General features: G+C 41.4%; 1 protein-coding gene across 5 annotated transcripts in view; it reads right to left on the reverse strand.

Moving 5' to 3' along the window:
• The window catches only part of LOC121529520 (protein Wiz-like), a 45,681-nt gene that overhangs the window by 12,851 nt on the left and 13,974 nt on the right, over positions 1-18,856 (reverse strand). For 4 of the 5 annotated variants that reach the window (XM_041817440.1, XM_041817438.1, XM_041817436.1 and 1 more), the window contains 6 exons: positions 17,385-17,813; positions 14,982-15,389; positions 6,498-6,611; positions 5,410-5,961; positions 4,584-5,045; positions 79-579 (listed from right to left, as the gene is read on the reverse strand). In XM_041817440.1, coding sequence (XP_041673374.1) covers positions 79-579; positions 4,584-5,045; positions 5,410-5,961; positions 6,498-6,611; positions 14,982-15,389; positions 17,385-17,813 — 2,466 coding nt within the window. The remainder of the gene's footprint in view (positions 1-78; positions 580-4,583; positions 5,046-5,409; positions 5,962-6,497; positions 6,612-14,981; positions 15,390-17,384; positions 17,814-18,856) is intronic. The other variant, XM_041817441.1, reaches the window with a different exon arrangement.

Raw genomic sequence — 18,856 nt, forward strand, 5'->3', positions numbered from 1 at the left:
ACCTGTAGAAACTGATCCTTCCCCCTTACTCTCAAATACATAAAATATTGAAAATCCCTGACAAACAGTTGGACTGACCCAGGTTAAGAGGGAACACGCTGTCAGAGTTGCTCCAGCCGAGGGGTTCACTGGTGAGTCCTGCAGACTTCCCCACAGCTCCGGGCGCCGTGACCTCCAACTGCACCGGCTCGGGCTTCAGCTTCAGGATCAGTCCGCTGGACGCCGCCGGCGGGGCTGAGCTGGATTTAGAAGCGGCGGAAGGAGGAGGACTGGAAGGGCGTGCGAAGGCGAAGGGTAGACGACCAAGGAGGGAGGCAGAGGGGGAAGAGGAGGCTGACAGAGGGGAGCGAGGAGGTCCGGGGGAGGACGGAGGAGGAGTTTTTAGAGGTTTTAGAGGAAGAGCACAAGGCAGACCCCGTCTGGTGATGATTTCCCTCAGGGTGTCGATGGGAGAGCCGTTGACGGACCACTCGGTGATGCCCATCTGACGGAGGTGGGAGCGGGCGTGGCTGGAGAGGCCTTTACGGTTCTCGAAGTACTCGCCACAGAACTCACAGCCGATTTCCTTTGGAGGTTCATCTACGAGATCAGAGTTAAAGGCAAATAAAGCAAATGATAAACAGGAAAAGCAGAAACGCTTTTAGTGTCTTAATTCCCTCCAGAGCTAAAGAGAGGTTCTCTCAATTCTGATTAAGACCTCCTATCATCTGATTAAGATTTTTGAATCAAATGTTCAGATCTGTCTCAGGTTTTTCGCTGGTTCCATTCAGTTTCCCTTCATTCACATGGAAACACTCCAAAAACTGAGCATCATCTTCTTCATTATTAAAAAGGCTTTATTATTCATGTATTGACTGATTGATTCTGCTGTGTTGCAAAAAACTGCGAGAATTTGAAAGCGTTGTTTTTGGCTCGAATAAAACTACATAAATCACCGTCATTAACAGCAGGAAGTGATCTGATAACGGGCACCGTTTTCCCAGACAAACATGTTTGTTGCAAGTTCACTGCAAAACTCAAACCTTATCTTAGCAAGTCTCCTTCTCTGATTTCTGCACAAAAATATTTTGGTACATGTTTGAAAAGCCAGACTTATCTGACAGGCCTGAAAAACATCTTGTTTTAAGATCTTAATGCAAAAATACACGTTGAGATGTTTTAAGTAAGTAAACTTATTAGTCTTTTCAAGATACTCAAGTAAAATTTTATCATTACAGAAGATTTTTTTTATATATATAGAATTCAGGCTAATTTTTGCAATTTTACTATCTATTTCGAGCTACGTTGTTGTTTTTTCCTGCATTAAAGAATGACAAAGGACCATATTATGGGTATTTTTCTTTTGCTATTCAGACTTTGTTTTATCAGAGCTCAAGCTCCAAACAGGGTAGAACTGTACTGGTCTTATGCAAGTTTTTTAGTTGTATTGTAACTTTTCTGTTGAAAACAGATTGTGACTGATTGATTGTGCTAGAAACATGAAACCTGGCAGCGCAACTGGAAATCCCTCATTTTCCCTTCATAAGAAATATGAGTCCAAACGGTTAGATCGGGGTTGTCAAACTCCAGGCCCAGGGACCAAATCCGGCCCCTGGCACAGTTATAAACGGCCCACCAGATCATATATTTTTATTTTAACTGGCCCACCAGTATGAGGTCTGCAGATTTCCTGTCCTGAGTCAAGAGCAAAAATAATTTGATAAAAGTCAGGAATGTGGTAAAAAAAAAAAAAATTCTGTTTTCATTTTGTATTTTCTAATTTGCCTCTCACAATTAGGACCTAAAGTTGTTGTTTTAACTTTTTACATCATATTTTGACCTTTTCAAATCATAATTTTGACTTTTATCTCATATTTTGACCAATAAATTCACACTTTTAATTTTCAAGTCATATTTTGACATATTAAATTCATGAATTTGAATTTAATCTTACCTTTGACTTCAGTCTTCAGTGATTTTAGTGAGCGTTGCCCCTTTAAGAAGGACTTGCTAGTCGTACCGACAGTAAGCTAGTCTGTACAGTGTAACAGATGGGTACAGGTTCTCTGTGGTATTTAGAGTTTTAAGTAAAAATGGGCTAAGAAACAACATTGGCTCAAATCTATCCTTTATCAAAAAATCTTGTGTTTAATGTGTTTTTAATGTGTTTTAAGTGTTTAAATTTTCACCTAGAAAGCTTTTGTGTGGCATTATTTCTCAATGCATCATTTGACTATGTGTTCTTCCACCACAGCAAATTGTAATTTCCTGATCAGCTGTGCTGCTTGGCCATGCAGGCTTCAACAGAACTTTTTTTAAATAGAGCGTATGTTTGAGCCAAAGTTGCTTCATGCCCCATTTTTACTTAAAACTCGCAAAATTAAGCGGACAAACTGTACCCCTCTGTTATACTGTATAGACTAGCTTCCCTGTCAGCACAGCCAGTGAGTTCTTCTTAAAGGGGTATTGCTCTGAAGGCTAGTGCCACTGCTGATGCCAAGTCCCTCATATGAACCAACTTCAAAAATACCGAAACGTCCCTTTAATGTGGTTACTCATCACTTCAGTTGAGTAGTTGTACATCAGTATAAACCTCAACAGCCCACATATAACTTTACACCCATTTTCTTGTCCAAATCATCGCTATACAGTCTAGTCCTATGACCCGGTTATTGTTAAGTCTCTCATGTTTACGTCTGGCAGGGGGGCAGTGGAAAGCTCTGACAGGAAGGAAGTGGCTCTAGCTGAAGCTACAGTTGCTACTAGTTGTGGGGGGGGCTTCATTTGAGTGGGGTTTCAGGCCTGGATTTCAAAAATTGGAGATAAAAAGTTTAACGGGCTCTTAAAAGATTTAACATCCCAGTTTAACCAGCTACCCAGAGGCATCTCTAGTAGCGGGAGGTTAACAGTTGACCACGTTTAGCTCACTTACTCAAAAGTGGCATTTGACCAAGTGAGGTTTCCTGTGTTGAGCGCATTGGCTGGCTGTTTGTGAAATAATCTGTTAGTGTGGGCTGTGTTGGTCTTGCATACCACACACTCTAAAAACAAAACTGTTCAAACTGTTATAAACTCATCATGTATGGGCTCTCACATTTTCAAAATTGCATAAGATTTTCAAGATCTTTTAGCATGTGCCTGACTTAAATAGTCTTTTAAAGTCCCTGTAGAGTGAAATCCAAACTTTGTGTCTTAACACACTAGATATGTTGGAATACGGTATCTGCAAACATATGAAAACACTGTGTGACTGAATTTTTTATTTAGAAAGGTGTTTACCTCTTTCCTGGCTGGGTTTAATTTGAGCAGGGCAATTACAGTGACCCATGACATCACCAGTCTTGATGGGGGATGACCCCGCCCCACTCGGGCTTTAACGATATAAAAATCACAGAGCAGCTCATCTTAGTACAGTCGTTGTTAGCTGATGTCACTGCCTTTATTAAAAGATAACAGCCTGCTAAATGCTGTGTTTTTGTTCATTGTGAGGTAAATTTCCCAAATCTATCAGCTGCGGTGGCCTACAGGTCATCAAAAAATATCATAACAGAGAGAACTGTGCCAGAAAACAGTAAATCTAATCCCTGATTTCTGCCTCTGCTCCGGAGCTGAGCTCTGAGGACAGCGTTTCTCCTTAGTGGGCGTGGCTTCAGCTCCTCCAACAGACACGCCCACACCATTTACCGCAGATTTACCACCTTGTTTTAAATTATTTTAAAGCTTAATTTTACAAACTCAGAGATGTTTCTCCTGACTGAAATTTGGCCCGGTGGTTCAGATCACAGAGCCTTTCATAAAACAAACCTGAAATAAAGATTTTTTTTAATCACTTCACAGGGACTTTAAACAGGCACATCACAATGCACTCAAATCTGATGAACAGAAGACAATTGGCATAACTCTGAGTGTGCTATTATTGAAATGCATGTTTGGTTGTTCTCACTCTCACTTAAGACAGAATTAGATCCCCAGAAAGTAATGTTTTTCGACTTTGAGAGTTGTGAATCCCAGTCGCTGCTGTTTGCAACTTTAATGGCTGGCAACCACAACCTGCCAATTGCAGCTATTTTTGGATCTTTTGTATTTTTGTCAGTTACAAGAAGCAGATGCTGCAAATGAATATGCAAAGACAAATGTCACAATAAACTTGGTTCCAAAGTTTGGAAATATTTTGACACTTAGACATCAAAAAAGTCATTTTTTTGTGTTTGGCTTTCATTAAATAAAGGTTTTAGAGATAAATATTGTTTTTCAAGAGCCTTATGCTCTCAACTGGTGGGTCCAGACCCAAAAGTGAGTCACAAAGACATTTCCTACTGGTTGTAGAGGCGTCCAAATCTCTTTGTTGTGCCCACATTGTCCCCTTGGTTTGATTAGAAAGACTTGATTGGAAAATTTTAAGAAGTTTGGGTTGCGATTCATCTCTAAAGAGGCTGTGTTGGGTCCTGACTTTAAATCAGTTCAGAACCACTGGTATAAAGTATCTTTATAAACTAGAAATCTTTGCAAATTAAGTGTTTAGGGTCTAATTACTGCAGAAAAACTAACTTTATTTACTATATTTCTCATGCACTACAACACTATTGGTTCTAATCAGTACTCACTGTGTGGCAGGGCCATGAGCTCCCCGTTGCTCAGGCGGAAGACCCTCATGGAGGAAGATTTGGGACGCTTGGCGGGTGGGCCCAGTAACGCCGAGGCAGAGGAAGAGGTAGCTTTGGATGTGGACCCACCCCCCGCCGTGGTCACCTTATAGAGGAGGGAGGAAGAGGTGGAGGAAGAGGAGGAGAGGTTCAGCAGGGAGGAGTGCTTCGGGGAGGAGAGGGTGGAGGTGAGGCCGTGTGGTTCTGTGTGGTCATCAAGCGGCAGCGATCCCGCTTTGTGCTTGAAGTCATCGCTGTCCATGAGCTGGTGCAGGAGGTCGATGGGAGAGCCCTTGGATTCAGAGTACTCCACGCCGAAGTGCCGCAGGTGGGCTCGGGCGTGGCTGGATAAACCTTTACGAGTCTCAAACCAGGCACCGCACAGCTGGCACACGATGTCTTTGTTTGGGTCGACGTCCAGAGCTGTGGACAGAGGAGGAACTAGCAAAATGAGGCTCACATGAACGATGAACAATGCAGGTTTTTATACAAGTTAGCAGAAGCTTTTTTAACGCATGCACTATGCAAAATCTCAAGACACACTATGCAAAATAGCCTCTTCAGTACTTGTTATACTACACTGACAGTGTTCCTGTAGATTTAAGACAATCTGCAGAACTTTGTTCTGCAGTTTTTGTTCATTAAACAAGAAATAAGACAACAATGTCTAGTTTCCTTGCTGTGGTATCAAACAGGTATCAATACAGAACTTTTACCTGAATCGTATCAAAGATCAAACCTGGCATAATCAAAATCCCTATGCATGGATGCAGATGTGGACACTTACTGAGATTGAGAGGAGCATCGTCGTCCTCCGGGGCCCAGAGTGGCTTGGTCGTGATGGACGAAGAGAGACTGGCGGTCAAACTTTTCATTCCCCCAGCCTTGTGCTCCGGAGAGCGCAAGGGGGAAGACACGGGGAGCAGAGAGGAAATGGGGGCTTTCCTCACCACCGAGGGAGGTGACCCAGAGTGAGGCGGGGCCGGAGAGGCACCTGGAGAAGACGTTGGCGTGGACGAGGAAGAAGGGGGCGCAGACTTGGCGGCTTTGGCCAGGATGGAAAGGGGGATGGGCTTCTCGTCCACGTCCATGTCGTCTAACACCTCATCTTTCTGTGAAGCAGTCGGGGAGGAGTTCTTGGCTGACAGAGGCACAGATACCGGGCTGCTTCGGTTCTTGATGTTTTGCTCCTTGGCGATCTGGTGGAGAAGGGTGATGGCGGCTCCGCTGTTCTCTGAAACACCAATGCCAAGCCGGCGAAGGTGGTAGCGGGCGTGGATAGACAGTCCTCGCTTGGTCTCAAACCGAGCTCCACACACCTCACACTTCAAGCTGTGGACTACAAAAACACGAGAATGTGGATTATTTTAGTGCCACTTTAAATCTGTTTAAGAAAAAAAAAACATCTAGCACAAAAGATGGTGCTGCAGCCGTCACTGCTTCTATCCATCTACAGAGAGGTTTTAACGTGGCACGGCCTTAAACGTGATTCTACTGCCAACATTCCCCTTACATGTACTGCTCTTGCCTTTTCTTTCTAATTGAGCCAAGTGCCAAAGTTTTAAAAGCGACAGCAGGTGGCTGCACATCTCCCAGAGGACATTTCACCTCACTTAGCCTCCTGTCTTCACCCAATCTGCATCAACGCCATCGCAGCGTCGGACGAGCTCTCATCAACTCCCAAACACGTTGGTCTACCTTTCCCCAGGGGAGCGTCCCTCTCTGATGTGTGTCACCACGCCTCATCACCGCCCTCAGGTGGCTTTTATTTTTCAACAATTCTCCCCACTGACAGCTACGATAAGGCTCTGCTGTGACAAATCCAATCCCTTGTCAACACTCGGGGGGTCAGCACTCCCACGTTCTTCCTCTCACCCTTAGAGTCTGCATCCTCCCCAGGAGAGGGGCTGTCTGAGTCCACGCTGCACAGCGCTGCTTTCCCCGGGCTCACACCATCCTGCTCGTCTTCAGCTGTACCGTCCTCCTCACCTACAACAGAACAGAGACATTATAAATTATACATCAAGTTGTTAATTAAGATGCTATGACAGTACATCAGATTTAAGTTTCTGGACTTTCTGAGTAGGGTCGTCATGATACACCGTTAAAAAGTTTGATTCAATACTAGTAAAAGTCAAACAATATCAATATCATTTCTGATGCCAAGACAACAAAACAGAAGTTTTTGGAATCCAATATGGATCATTTTTTAAATTTTAATTACCAGAAATTGCAGGCAAACTCCTTCACACCGTCTAAACTAAACAAATGCATGGAATACATTTCAATGAATTCACGATAGCAAGCTTTGAACTTCAGTACGACACAAGTAAAAGATATTGATTCCTGTTACTGTGGTTAAAATCAATAAGACCTCATCATTTTCAGACAGAATGCAAGAAAAACAGCAAAGTGTTCAACACTTCAGTACTTAAAATGAATCTGAGTTATTTTAGTGGTTGGTAGTTTAAGGTCACATATTGTGCAAAAATCACATTTTCAGGCTTTTCTTACAAAAATGTGCCACCGGCCTGTCCAAAATCCCCACAAGAATCAGACAAATCCATCCAAACTGTTCTCAGATTTTCCCCTCATGATGTCATGTGGGAAGTTAGCCCCGCCCCTAGGTTAAGTTGGCCCTCCCCACTTGGAAGAAAGTCCCGCCCACCTCTCCTGATCCTCCTCTCAGCTGCCAGCTGAGAGGAAGATCAGGAGAGCCACATCCGTTTCCTGAAAGGGGTGGAGTCAGACAGCTCAGTAACATTTAAAGCCACAAACACAGAAACAGCTTGTTTCGAGCAGGGCTCAAACAGAGTTTACTTTCGTGATTTCAATAGTTTCTTAGCAGATGACGTCACACAGAAGTGAAGAACTGTAGGTGGGGGGCAAGCAGTTATTTCTGCATAGAGAAACTCTACTAAAAAGGCCATGTTTGAACTGTTTACAACTATGCTTAGCATTTAAAATGTGAAAATAAAAACATTCTTTATTCTAGCTAGCTAGCAGTAGTTCCCATTAAAGAGCCCCATGGACTCTTGTCTCCCTTCATCTAGCTAGACAACAATAGAAGCTCTGTAGGAATGAGTAATATTGTTTGCCTCCTTGCAGGTAAATCGCTTTTAGAAAATCATTTTTTTACAAAGTGTAGCAATTTTCCTCAATATATTTAGACATTTTCTGATGATAATAGCAGCGTACAGGTCCATTGAGAGCTGTAAAGTTCCTCCATTCTCATTCACTCCCCCACTTCCTGCCCCCATGAAGCATTCGTGCAACATCGGGATCATATGACTGCAAATCTATGCAAATCAAAATAATCTAGACCAGGGATTCTCAACTGGTTGGGCATCAGGACCCACCACCAAAACCTCGTGAGAATTTGAGACTCAAACTTAAATTTAAAAACTTCAATTAATTCATTAAAATATGTTGCAGTTTGGACCTTGGATGCAAATAAATATGACTAAACAGAGACAAATGTTTTAAAAGCACATTGTTACAGAAGGGCATGCATGCTTGCATTATGTTTTCTTTAACTGACCAAGATTGCAGGGAAATTTGGGTAATTTTACAAGAAATAACCTCATTATTTTGGGAAAACCAGTTTTGGTAACTCAAGAAAAGGAGATAAATCAGTTGAAGTCCTTTGAAAGGACAAAAATGTACCCATTATCACAGGAAAACTGAGTAAACTGAAATGTATGGATGTTTGTCCAAATAGGCACACTTTCACGACCCACTGGAGACAGCTCCGCGGCCCACTTTTGGGTCCTGACCCACCAGTTGAGAACCACTGATGTAAATGAAGACTCCAGCCATAATAGAGAAAACTTAGGATGGTAGCAGGAATCCAATACTGTGTATCCCTAGTTCTTTCAGTGGAGGTTAATTCTCCATTACTTATAATTGTGGTCTAATGGTGACCTATTAGCACACTGAACTTGGCACAGAGTGAGGGGGACCAGGATGCAGCTGAGGACCACTTCATACAGACTGGTGCCGCCATATCTCGTCCAATACAATAAAAAATATCTATACATCTATGAAACTACATTACATATAAAATAATTTTATTTTAAATCATGGAGTACATCTTCTCATTTAACTGACAAAATACAAGAAATCAGATTCTGCTTTTAAGTTTCACTGTCAGTTATTATTTCAGTATGCATCATTGATTAGAAATAATTCATTTAAAGCAATTTAATATGATCGTTTGAGCTTTTTATTCTGAACACTTGCACATTCCTTGTCTGCTTGTATTGCATTATGTAACGGACCTGCCTCTAGCAATATGGCAGCGTCATCGACGTCCGGCCAGGTAGCCAATCTCCTGTTGCATATTATGTCTTTGCTCGGTGATTCATGGATTTGGATCGATTCATTATTTATGTAATGTTATCTCTGTGCTTGTTAATCTGAACACTCATGTATTTTTCATCTACTTGTATTTCCTTATGTGGCAGACTTGCCTCTAGTAATATGGCAGCGACACACGGAGTAACCAACGAAGAAGACGTTCAGTTCAAGTGACTTCTGCTATTAGAATACAAGATATGGTGGCGATCGCCCGACTTCGGGTGTGAAGTGGAGGTCCTCGGCCATAGGTCACTACATTTGTACAAGGGCCAGTTTTTACTTAGAAGACACTGAAGGGGTCGGACGTCCCAAAAACTAAATTTAAGTAAATATTTTGGCCCAGTTAACATTATTATTAAGTTGTTTTTTTCCTTCAAAAATGTTCTTTTTTTGCCTAGCATCTCTGGGTTTGATGCTAAAATGTTGTGCTATGATTGGTGGGGAAACAGGAAATCAGTCTACTGAGGTGGCTCTCTGGCAGGAAAAATAAAACTCTCAAAGTACATAAAGTGGAGAGTTGGCATGCCGCTTGACTCAAGAACAAATTCATGAGTATGTTCTTATCATGCATCATATTCACTGATTATTACTGGTGTAAAATGGATCAAACATTAAGCCGACATTTAAAGGCTTTTGGTATTTTTTAACTAATACGCCAAATACCACCACATATTTTTCCTCTGCACATTTAGGCCGGCCACACACTACAGGATTTTTAAAATCTGAAATGATTTTAAAACCGTGGGAGACCACAGACTTCAGGATAATTTCCAAAGATTTTTCATCTTTAATCCTCTGAACGCACACACTAGACGACTCAGCCAGACTGTCAGATCACCGGAGACCACACACCTGCCGACCTGCCTATGGCCTCGTGTGATCACATGACTTCAGGAAAAAACAAAACAAAACACGGATGTCTTGCTGTCTCTCCACAACAGGCTGTCCTGGCATGCGTTAAAGGTGAAGCAAAACTCATAATACAAGGGAAAGACTCAGGATGAAATCGTGGCTGAAATTAAGTTAAAGTTGTGTTCATGGTTGTGAGCGGTGAAAGTACGTATGATCTGGCTTTGACGCTACCCTGTCTGCGCCCTCTCATTGGTTGTTGTGGGTACTCCGTCAGCGGCACTATGACCTAGAATCTGATATTTACGATTCGGGATTTTGGAGGCTACGACGCGATTTGGAGCAGTAAAAGAATCGTGTTGACACCACACACATGCAGACACCTCAGACAAACAGTCGTTTGCATGAAGGCTCCTCTCGGGATACGCGCCCACGATCGTCGGGGGAGGCAAATCTTGCCCCAAATCGGGCTTAAAATCCTGTAGTGTGCGGCCGGCCTTACTGATTTTAAAAATCTTCTTGGGGCCGCATTGGAAGATGTGGCGAGCCGCATGTGGTCCCCGGACCGCCAGTTGATGATCACTGTCCTAAGCTGCATCCAGATACTCTTGCAAAGAGTGATTCAAAGAGTCAAAACAGAAAAAATGAGGGGCCTCACTGCCCAGGGGCCTTTAATATTAATATATACTCATTGTTGTTGTTCTCCTGCTCATAACTAGCAGTTTAAAGCAAAAATTAACAGGATTAGTGTGATTACTAAAGTATTGAAATAAGATAATAATCTTGAAAACATGGCAATTTAATATCATGACAACCCTAAAATCATGAGGTGTGTTCAATTTAAACAACCTTATTCTGGAGGAGGGTCAGAGTTAAAATAAAAGAAGCAGAAAATACACTGAGCTTAAATCCATCTCTGCTTTTAATAAGAGCATTTTTGAACCTCCTCTGTGAGGAAATGCAGATAAAAATAATGCAGCGATGATGCCTGTCAAAGAAAAGTGATAATTGCCTGGTGTGTGAAACAAACATGGCAGTCTGAGCTCCCTGCAGTCAGGCATTCCTGGGACAAAAGTGCCATTTTCTGCGACAAATCGGTAAATCAAAGAGACGTGGAGACAGACAATGCTTTTTGTCTGGTGGGCGGCTCTGCGCTTGTCACTTCATCTCCTGACTGTAAAAGAGCGGAGATGTGACACCTCGAAGCGCAGCGTTATAACACCATCTATTATAGAGCAGACAATGCACAAATCAGCACTTTGATTGGCTTCAGACAAAGGCAAGAAAGCAGCAAGTTGACTTTAGTCCATCCAGGAGGAGGAACCCTGACCGAGCCGACTCTTCGGAGTAAAAGTGATACTTCGATGACTTGGTTGATCCGGATAAGTTGTAATAAGATTACAGACTATCTCTGCTCTCTGTCTGTAAAGTTAGCGTGTTTTCAGGAGCATTTTCGCTCCTGTTTTTGCCTCCAAACACGCAGAAATGCGCGCACTTGAAAGCACAGCGTGTCCTCTATCAAAAATCAAAGCTAAGTAAAATGGCGAGGATTGGGCAACTGTAGGTAATTTTAGAGATCCTGCAGCACTGAAATACTGGACGTCATCCCAGACAAGCACAATAAAAACCCCTCAGACATCAACCGGAGACTCCAACTATCGCTACTATTCCACTAAAGCGGATTAATCATTAGTATCGATCCAAGCGTGGCACACGGAAACGGCACAAACAGAACCAGTGACCCGCTTTATGAGCTCTGACATGCATGACATGAGCTACCTGCATTCATGCCCCTCATACAGTATTTAAGAGTTTTTAATGGCTGTAGTCTGCCTACAATGAGGAAGAAGATGCAGCGTGAGAGCGCGCAGAGCCACGCCGCCCGCCGTGTGATCTGAGGGCACGCAGCGCGCCGTACTCACCGCTCCGCAACCGCAGTGCATCGGACTCCCGGCAGCTCGGGCCAGACAGTTTTCTCCTTCTGCTATTGTTTGGGTCTACAGGGAGGTGGAAGCAGCCATTTTGCCCCCATATGCACCGCTAAGCTAAGGCGTGACCAATCGAGTGGAGGCGGAGGTTGGGATAAATGCACCGAGTGAGTGCCACATCAACCATGGGCATGAGGGACGGAGTCTCTCTCTTTCTCTCTCTTTAATACACTCACAAACACTCACTCCCTCTCTCTGTTAGACTGATTTACTGAGCAAACACAACCCTCATTCAGACTCTTCAAACAGCGCTCAAAAGGCACGGAAGGTACGGAAGAGGACAAGGGACAAGCGTGAGAAAGAAATACTGTCAGGAGGGAGGTTTTCAGTTTTCATGATCCACTTAGAGAATTAAAAAAGTCTGCCACTTCTGAGAACAGAGTCGATTAGTCAGAATATTCAGAATATGGAGAACTTTCAACATTAAAAGTCATTCTTAGGGTTAAAGGTTAAAGAATAAAGTTGAAATGTCAACAAAAAGTCAGGTAGTGGATAAAAAGTCAAAATGTTCTTTATAAAGGTTAAAACGTTAATTCAGAAGTAAGTTTAAATGTTGGTGGAAAAGGTAGAAATGTCTAAAAAAGACCTGTGATGTAAAAGAAAGTCAAAATATTGAGGGAAAAACAAAAATGTACAATTTCTGCAAAAGTCAAGAAAAAAACATTTACAAGAAAAACACCAAAGTGTTGAAAAAAACCCTCAAAATGTCAAAAATAATTTTGGATAAAGAATAAATCTGCACAATTAAGTAGAAATGTCAAAAACAGTTTGGAATTTGAGACGAGTCCAATTGTCTAGAATAAACTGAAATTTCATAAAGTAGCGAAAAAGTTAAAATCTCATAAATAAATCTAAATGTTGATAATAAAATAGATCTTCATTTTTGAGAATAAAGTAAGTCAGAACATCTGACAATTGTGTAACCTGCCAAGAGACAAAGTCATTCTATGAATAGAATATCTATATAAAAATATAAAAAGTAGAAATATCTAGAAACAGTACAAAAATGTCCAACATTGTGCACAATTCTGAAAGTCAGGGGGAAAAGTCAAAATGCTGAGAATAGAAAAATCAAAATGTTGGAAAAAATTTCAAGTTTTTGGCAATAAAGGTTAAAATACAATTTCATGGAAATGTTTCAAATATTGTTAGAAAAAGTAGAAACTTCTAGGAAAGACTTGTAATGCCAAAAAAGTCAAAATATTGAGAAAAAAAACCTACAAAAATATACACATTTTTGCAAAAGTCAAACTGTTGAGAAAATTCAAAATGTCAAGAATAGATTTGAAAAAAGAACAAATGTGTAGAATTTAGTAGAAATGACAAACCAGTTTGAAACCAGTAAAGAGTCAAAAGTCTAGAAAAGTCTTGAAATGTCAAAAAGTAGCAAAAAAAGTCGAAATATCTAGAATTATTTGTTTTTAAACATTTTTATGAATTAAGTCAAAATATTCTAAAGTTGGAGAAGTGTCAAGAGAAACTGTCCTCCTAAGTACAATTTCAGAAAATTAAAAAATCAAGGAAGTGAAGTTGAAATGTTAACTACAGTCAGGTAGAAGATAAAAAGTCAAAATGTTGGAAATAAAGTTTATATCAATCTTGCAACAAAACATTTCAAATATCTGTAGAAAGAGTAGAAACGTCTAAAAGACACCTGTAATGTCAAAATAGTGAAAATATTGAAAAACAACAGAAATGTCAACATTTTTGCAAAAGTCAGAAAAAGTGAAAATTTTGAGATCAATGTTAAAACACAGTTTTAAGAATAAAGTCAAAGTGTTGAGAAAACTCAAAATGTCAGGAATAAATTTGAATTCAAGCATAAATGTGTAGAATTAAGTGGAAATGTCAAAAAGTGGAATTTGGAAAGTCAAAATGTCTAAAAAAGGATTGGAAAGTCATAAAGTAACAAAAAAAGTCAAACAAAGGTTACAAAATAGAGAATAAAATAACATTTTCAAGAATAAAGTCAGTTTGTCGGAACATTATACATTTGGAGAACTGTCTAAAGAAAAAGTCATTCTAAGTACAAAGGTAAAAAATTTTGACTTGAAATGTCAAAATAAAGTCAAAATGTAAAGAAAAAACAGAAATGTTGAAATTTCATGAAATTCAAAAACTAAACATTTAAAAAAGTAGAACAAATTTAAAAAGTCGAGATTAATATTGAAATACAAGGTAAAAATATTTTCATCCATAAATACAGCAGTTGGAAAAATACACTTTAATAACAGCAGCTTCTTAACTCACATTAGAATTTTTTAAATTCCTTTTTTAAGTCCTCTACTCGGGCCCCAATGAACTGATATCACAATCAGACCCTCCACCATCGCCTCAGAAAACTCTGACCCAGACAAACCTAAACCCCTGGATCAAATCCTGACCCAGAAATCCCACCTCCGTCACACAGTGACCCTTAAATAAACATTTAAACCATGACTGGCAGAGTTTTCCTCAGGAACTTTCCAGGACTACCCATTTTAAAAAAAGACATCCTCTTTAATTTTGCTGATCAACACAGCTGTGAAGTACTGCAGCTTTAAACATCATTTATTCTGAAGGAAAGCAGCATGAGAGAAAATCAGACCATGAATGACTGCAGAAAACTGCAGAAAGTCTAAAATCGGCATCAAAATTGGGTAATTTACCTTTAAAAGTGGTAAAAAGCTGCAGGCAAACTGTTGCACAGTTTCCAAACTACAAACATTTCAGTACAGGGTTGTCACAAAACCAGATTTTAAAAATTCTACAAACTTAAAAATCTGAATTTCTACTGTATCAAAATTCATATGCAACCAATGTTGCACAAATTTATGTTTTAAATTCTTTAAACTGAAAGGAGACTTCTGCAAACTTTCTTTATTGCACACACTTCCTGTTCTGAAACATTGCCAACATGTTTGTGCAATTTAGACGGCACTCTCTGACTAGAAGTTTGATTGAAAATGTACAGTGTCTTTTAAACTTCAGAGCTTTTCAGTCCCACCAATCATTAAATTACAGATCTATTGATTTAAACCATGTTGTAGAAAAGTTCAGAATATTTTAACACCCTTTTATGTGCCGATATCATCACAGTCATTGAGAAACAACCCAGCAGCCAACTGAACAACCACACCATTAACAAGCAGCTTCATAGCAGGTCTAAAAAACTCAGACTTACCTTCAGGCTCTTCATCGACGTCTTCCTTCTTGCAGTGCTGAGGAGACGCTGAAGAACCTGCGTCATCATCATCATCATCAGCGCTCGGCGTCATTTCACTCATCTCCCCCTCCAACTTCACCTCGATGACTCCCCCCTCTTCCTCCTCTGCTTCCTTCTCCTCATCCTCCTCGTCCTCCCCCTCGTCCCCTTCCTCTTTCGGAGGATCCGTGGGGATGGCGAGGTCGGGCCGGCTTGAGAACAGCTCCCTCAGGATGTGAATGGGCGAGATGGTGACGTCCCAGTTGGTGATGCCGAAGTCACGGAGGTGGGCGCGGGCGTGGCTGGACAGGCCGGCCCGGGTGTCGAAGCCGGCGCTGCAGAACTCACAGTGCATGACGCTGAACGTGTCCGGGTCAAAATTAGCCACTGTGGAGAGACATACTTCAGATATGGTCCTGAGTGTGTATGTGATGTTCTACAGCTGGTGACCAATCCTCTCATTACGCCACACAGAGAATGAGCCCATGCTACAAAAGAGTCATCAAACAAACCAACATTTTAAAAGCCTTTCTGATCCTGGCATGTTCTGGAAGTAGAGCATGACTGATAACACAAAGCCTATTCAGGAAGTACAAGAAGGCCTTCCATCAAAAGCCCTGTCTTTTTGTCAAGAAAACTAGTTTCAGGATCTGGCCTGTTGTCCCTATCCTGCCCACAACTGGTGCCAAACGCTGAAGCTAGGAAACAAAATAATACCTGCCCAAAAACACTGCCAATGCTCTGAACGTCCCCCAGAGTTCAGTTAAATCTATCATCAAGAAATGAAGGAATATGTCACATGTGTAAATCTGCCTAAATCAGACCGTCCTCACAAACTGAATGAGCGTGCAAGAAGGAGACTAGAGAGAGAGGCCACCAAGACACCTATGACTACTCCGAAGGAGTTCCAAGCTTCAGCAGCTGAGATGGGAGAGACTCTGCAGACAACAACTGTTGGCCGGGTTCTTCACCAGTCAGAGCTTTATGGGAGAGTGGCAAAGAGAAAACTCAGATTAAATCTGGACTAGAGTTCACCAAAAGGCATGTGGGAGACTGCACATCACCACAAAGACACCATCCCCACTGAGGAGCACGGCGGTGGCAGCATCATGCTGTGGGGATGCTTCTCAGCAGCTGACCCTGGACGGCTTGTAAAGGTAGAGGGGGAAATGAATGCAACAAATAGAGGAAAATCCTTGAGGACAATCTTATCAAGCCTGCAGGGCTTGGGAGTAGATTTATTTTCCAGTCAGACGATGAGCTGAAGCATACAGCGAAAGCTACACAGAAATGGTTTAAAGACAGCAAGGGGAATGTTCTGGAGTGTCTCAATCCAATGGAGACTTTGTGACTGGACTTGAAAAGGGCTGTTGATGCCTGATTCCTGTGCAACCTGACAGAGTTTGAGCAGTTTTGGAAAGAAGAATGGTGGAAAATTGAAGGGGGTGAATATTTATTTTTATTTAATTGACAATACTTTGTAGAAATTTGTTTTCACTTTGATATTTAAGTGATTTTTTTGCAAATTTTTTTGTTAAAAAAAGCCAAATTATATTGATCTTGATTAATTTATAAAATCAATAAAAGGGTAAAACATTCAAGGCAATTAATACTTCTTTTAGGCTCTGTAGTTCTCAGTCTTTACGTGTTTAAAGCAACACTTTCCAGCACATACAGTGTGTTCAGATAACATTAAATTATTCTTCTCTGTTCTTAAGTTATATTTTTAAAAGATATATTTTTGGGCCTTTCATGCCTTTATTACACAGAGGAGGACAGTGGATAGAGTCAGAAACGAGAGAGAGAGTGGGGAAAGACATGCGGTAAAGGGCCACAGGCCGGATTCAAACTTGAGCTGCCCGTGTAGGCTACATGGGTAGCGCCTTAGACTGCTAGGCTATCTGTGCACCCATGAATTTGAAATATTTACATGCACTGCTGAATGGCCTGCATCCAAAATCTTCCCAAGTTATGCATGCACTTATCTGCTAAAAAGCAGGAATGTTGCCGTGTCGGTAAAAACCACATTTCTGTCACAGAGATCCCTCTAAAGTCGTCACTCATGGCTAAATAAGCTTGCTACACTTGTTAATCAGTTTTTGTTTTCACTGTAAGCTGTGGAGGATGAAAGAGTGAGTGGGTGTGTATCTTCCATCCCCACACTCCCTGTCTTGGAAATTCCAGACTGGATGCCTTTCAGCTGAAACTCCGGGGCTGAGATTCCCTTTAAATCATGAGAACGGCCTGCTCTAAAGAGGAAAATAAAGCTGAATTTGATCTGATTTGTTTATGGTTGGCTTTGACAGGCGTTTAAGTGAGTAATATTAAGATAAAGACAATAAATCTGTAGTACATGCAAGCTAAATTCAGTGAGCCTCTGACCTTTCTTCTTCTTCTTTTGATAGGAGAACTTCTTCTCGATTGCGTTGACTTCCTCAGGGGAAATGAAGTGACGTACGTTGTAGCTGACGCCCACTCGGTTCAGGTGTCCTCTCACGTGGTTGGCGAGCCCGATGCCGTTATGAAATCGATCAGGGCAGTAGGGGCATTTCCTCTCCACGCTCTTCATCGTCTCTGCTTCTTCATCCATGTCCTCGTCGTCTTCATCCAGGACGTCCTCTGAGAGGAAATGTCGCACGCTATCCTCGTCGATGTCGTCCTCGTCGTCATCGCTGTCGATCTCTATGGGAGCCTCAGGAACACGGTGTCTCCTCCTCAGGAAGAAAACTTTCCCGTCTTTCTTTACGTCCAGCTCGTCTTCCTTCTTCTCGCTCTTCTCAGGAGAAGCACTCTGCTCTGCAATGGATTCATCTATGGAGACAAAAAGTCGATGTTAAAATTAAATCTATACATACCATGTAAACATAGGTTATGCAAACACTTGAAAAAAGGCAGAAAAAAACTTTATTTGGCCTAATCAAAGTCAAGTTAATTACTGAATTGATGATGAATGTACTGTAGACTATGGTTTAGGATAATACCAAAAGAATCCATGTCATTATGGCTGCTGGTTATGAAACCAGTCATATTAGGGCGCAGATGGTGGAGCACAGTGGTTTTCAAATGGCCACAGTGTCGCACGCTGCCCATTTCATTGAGATCAGCTGATCTCATCAGCCCCATCAGCTGACTTCCAGCTGCTACAGCGCTGCTCTCTGTCCTTGATTTAATAAAGAAATATTGCCCAGTTCTTAAAAAGCTGCTGCTGTGGCTAAGTCTGAGCTAAACCCTCCACTAGCAACCATTGTAGGCAAGCACTCACACAAAAGCTAACCCTTTCCGCCCGTTACTCTAAGACAGTGGTTTTCAACTGGTCCAACCTCAAGACCCACCAGTCTGCCTTACGACAAATCACGTATTTTATCTTACGACTCAAGTTTCCAAAGCATTTACAACAATGCATGTTTACTTAATTGAATACGTTGCAGTTTGGAGCATGATTAGATGAAAATGCATGACATGAAAAAGACAAGGGGCAAAACAGACAAGTTTAATACAATGTTTCGCCACCATTATGTGTCAATTTTTTACCAATTTTCCAGAGATCTTGAGAATTTACTTCATTTTCGTGTGAAAAGTGGCTTTTCCATGGCAAGAATAGGAGATAAATTAATTGAAATATTGATCAAACATTTAGATTTACCCAATTTCACAGTAAAAGGGGTCAAATAAAAGGTATCGATGTATGTCCACTAAGGACTTAGGGACGTTTTGCAACCATTTTTTTCACAGACACTAAGTCGCGACCCACTGAAACCTGCACCGCAACTTACTTTTTGTCGCGACCCACCAGTTGAGAACCACTGCTCTAAGAAACTCATGGCAGAGCAGGTCGTCAGAGAAGCGAAAAAACC

This window comes from Cheilinus undulatus, linkage group 21 (genome assembly GCF_018320785.1).
Source record: "Cheilinus undulatus linkage group 21, ASM1832078v1, whole genome shotgun sequence".
NCBI classification, from domain to species: Eukaryota; Metazoa; Chordata; class Actinopteri; order Labriformes; family Labridae; genus Cheilinus; species Cheilinus undulatus.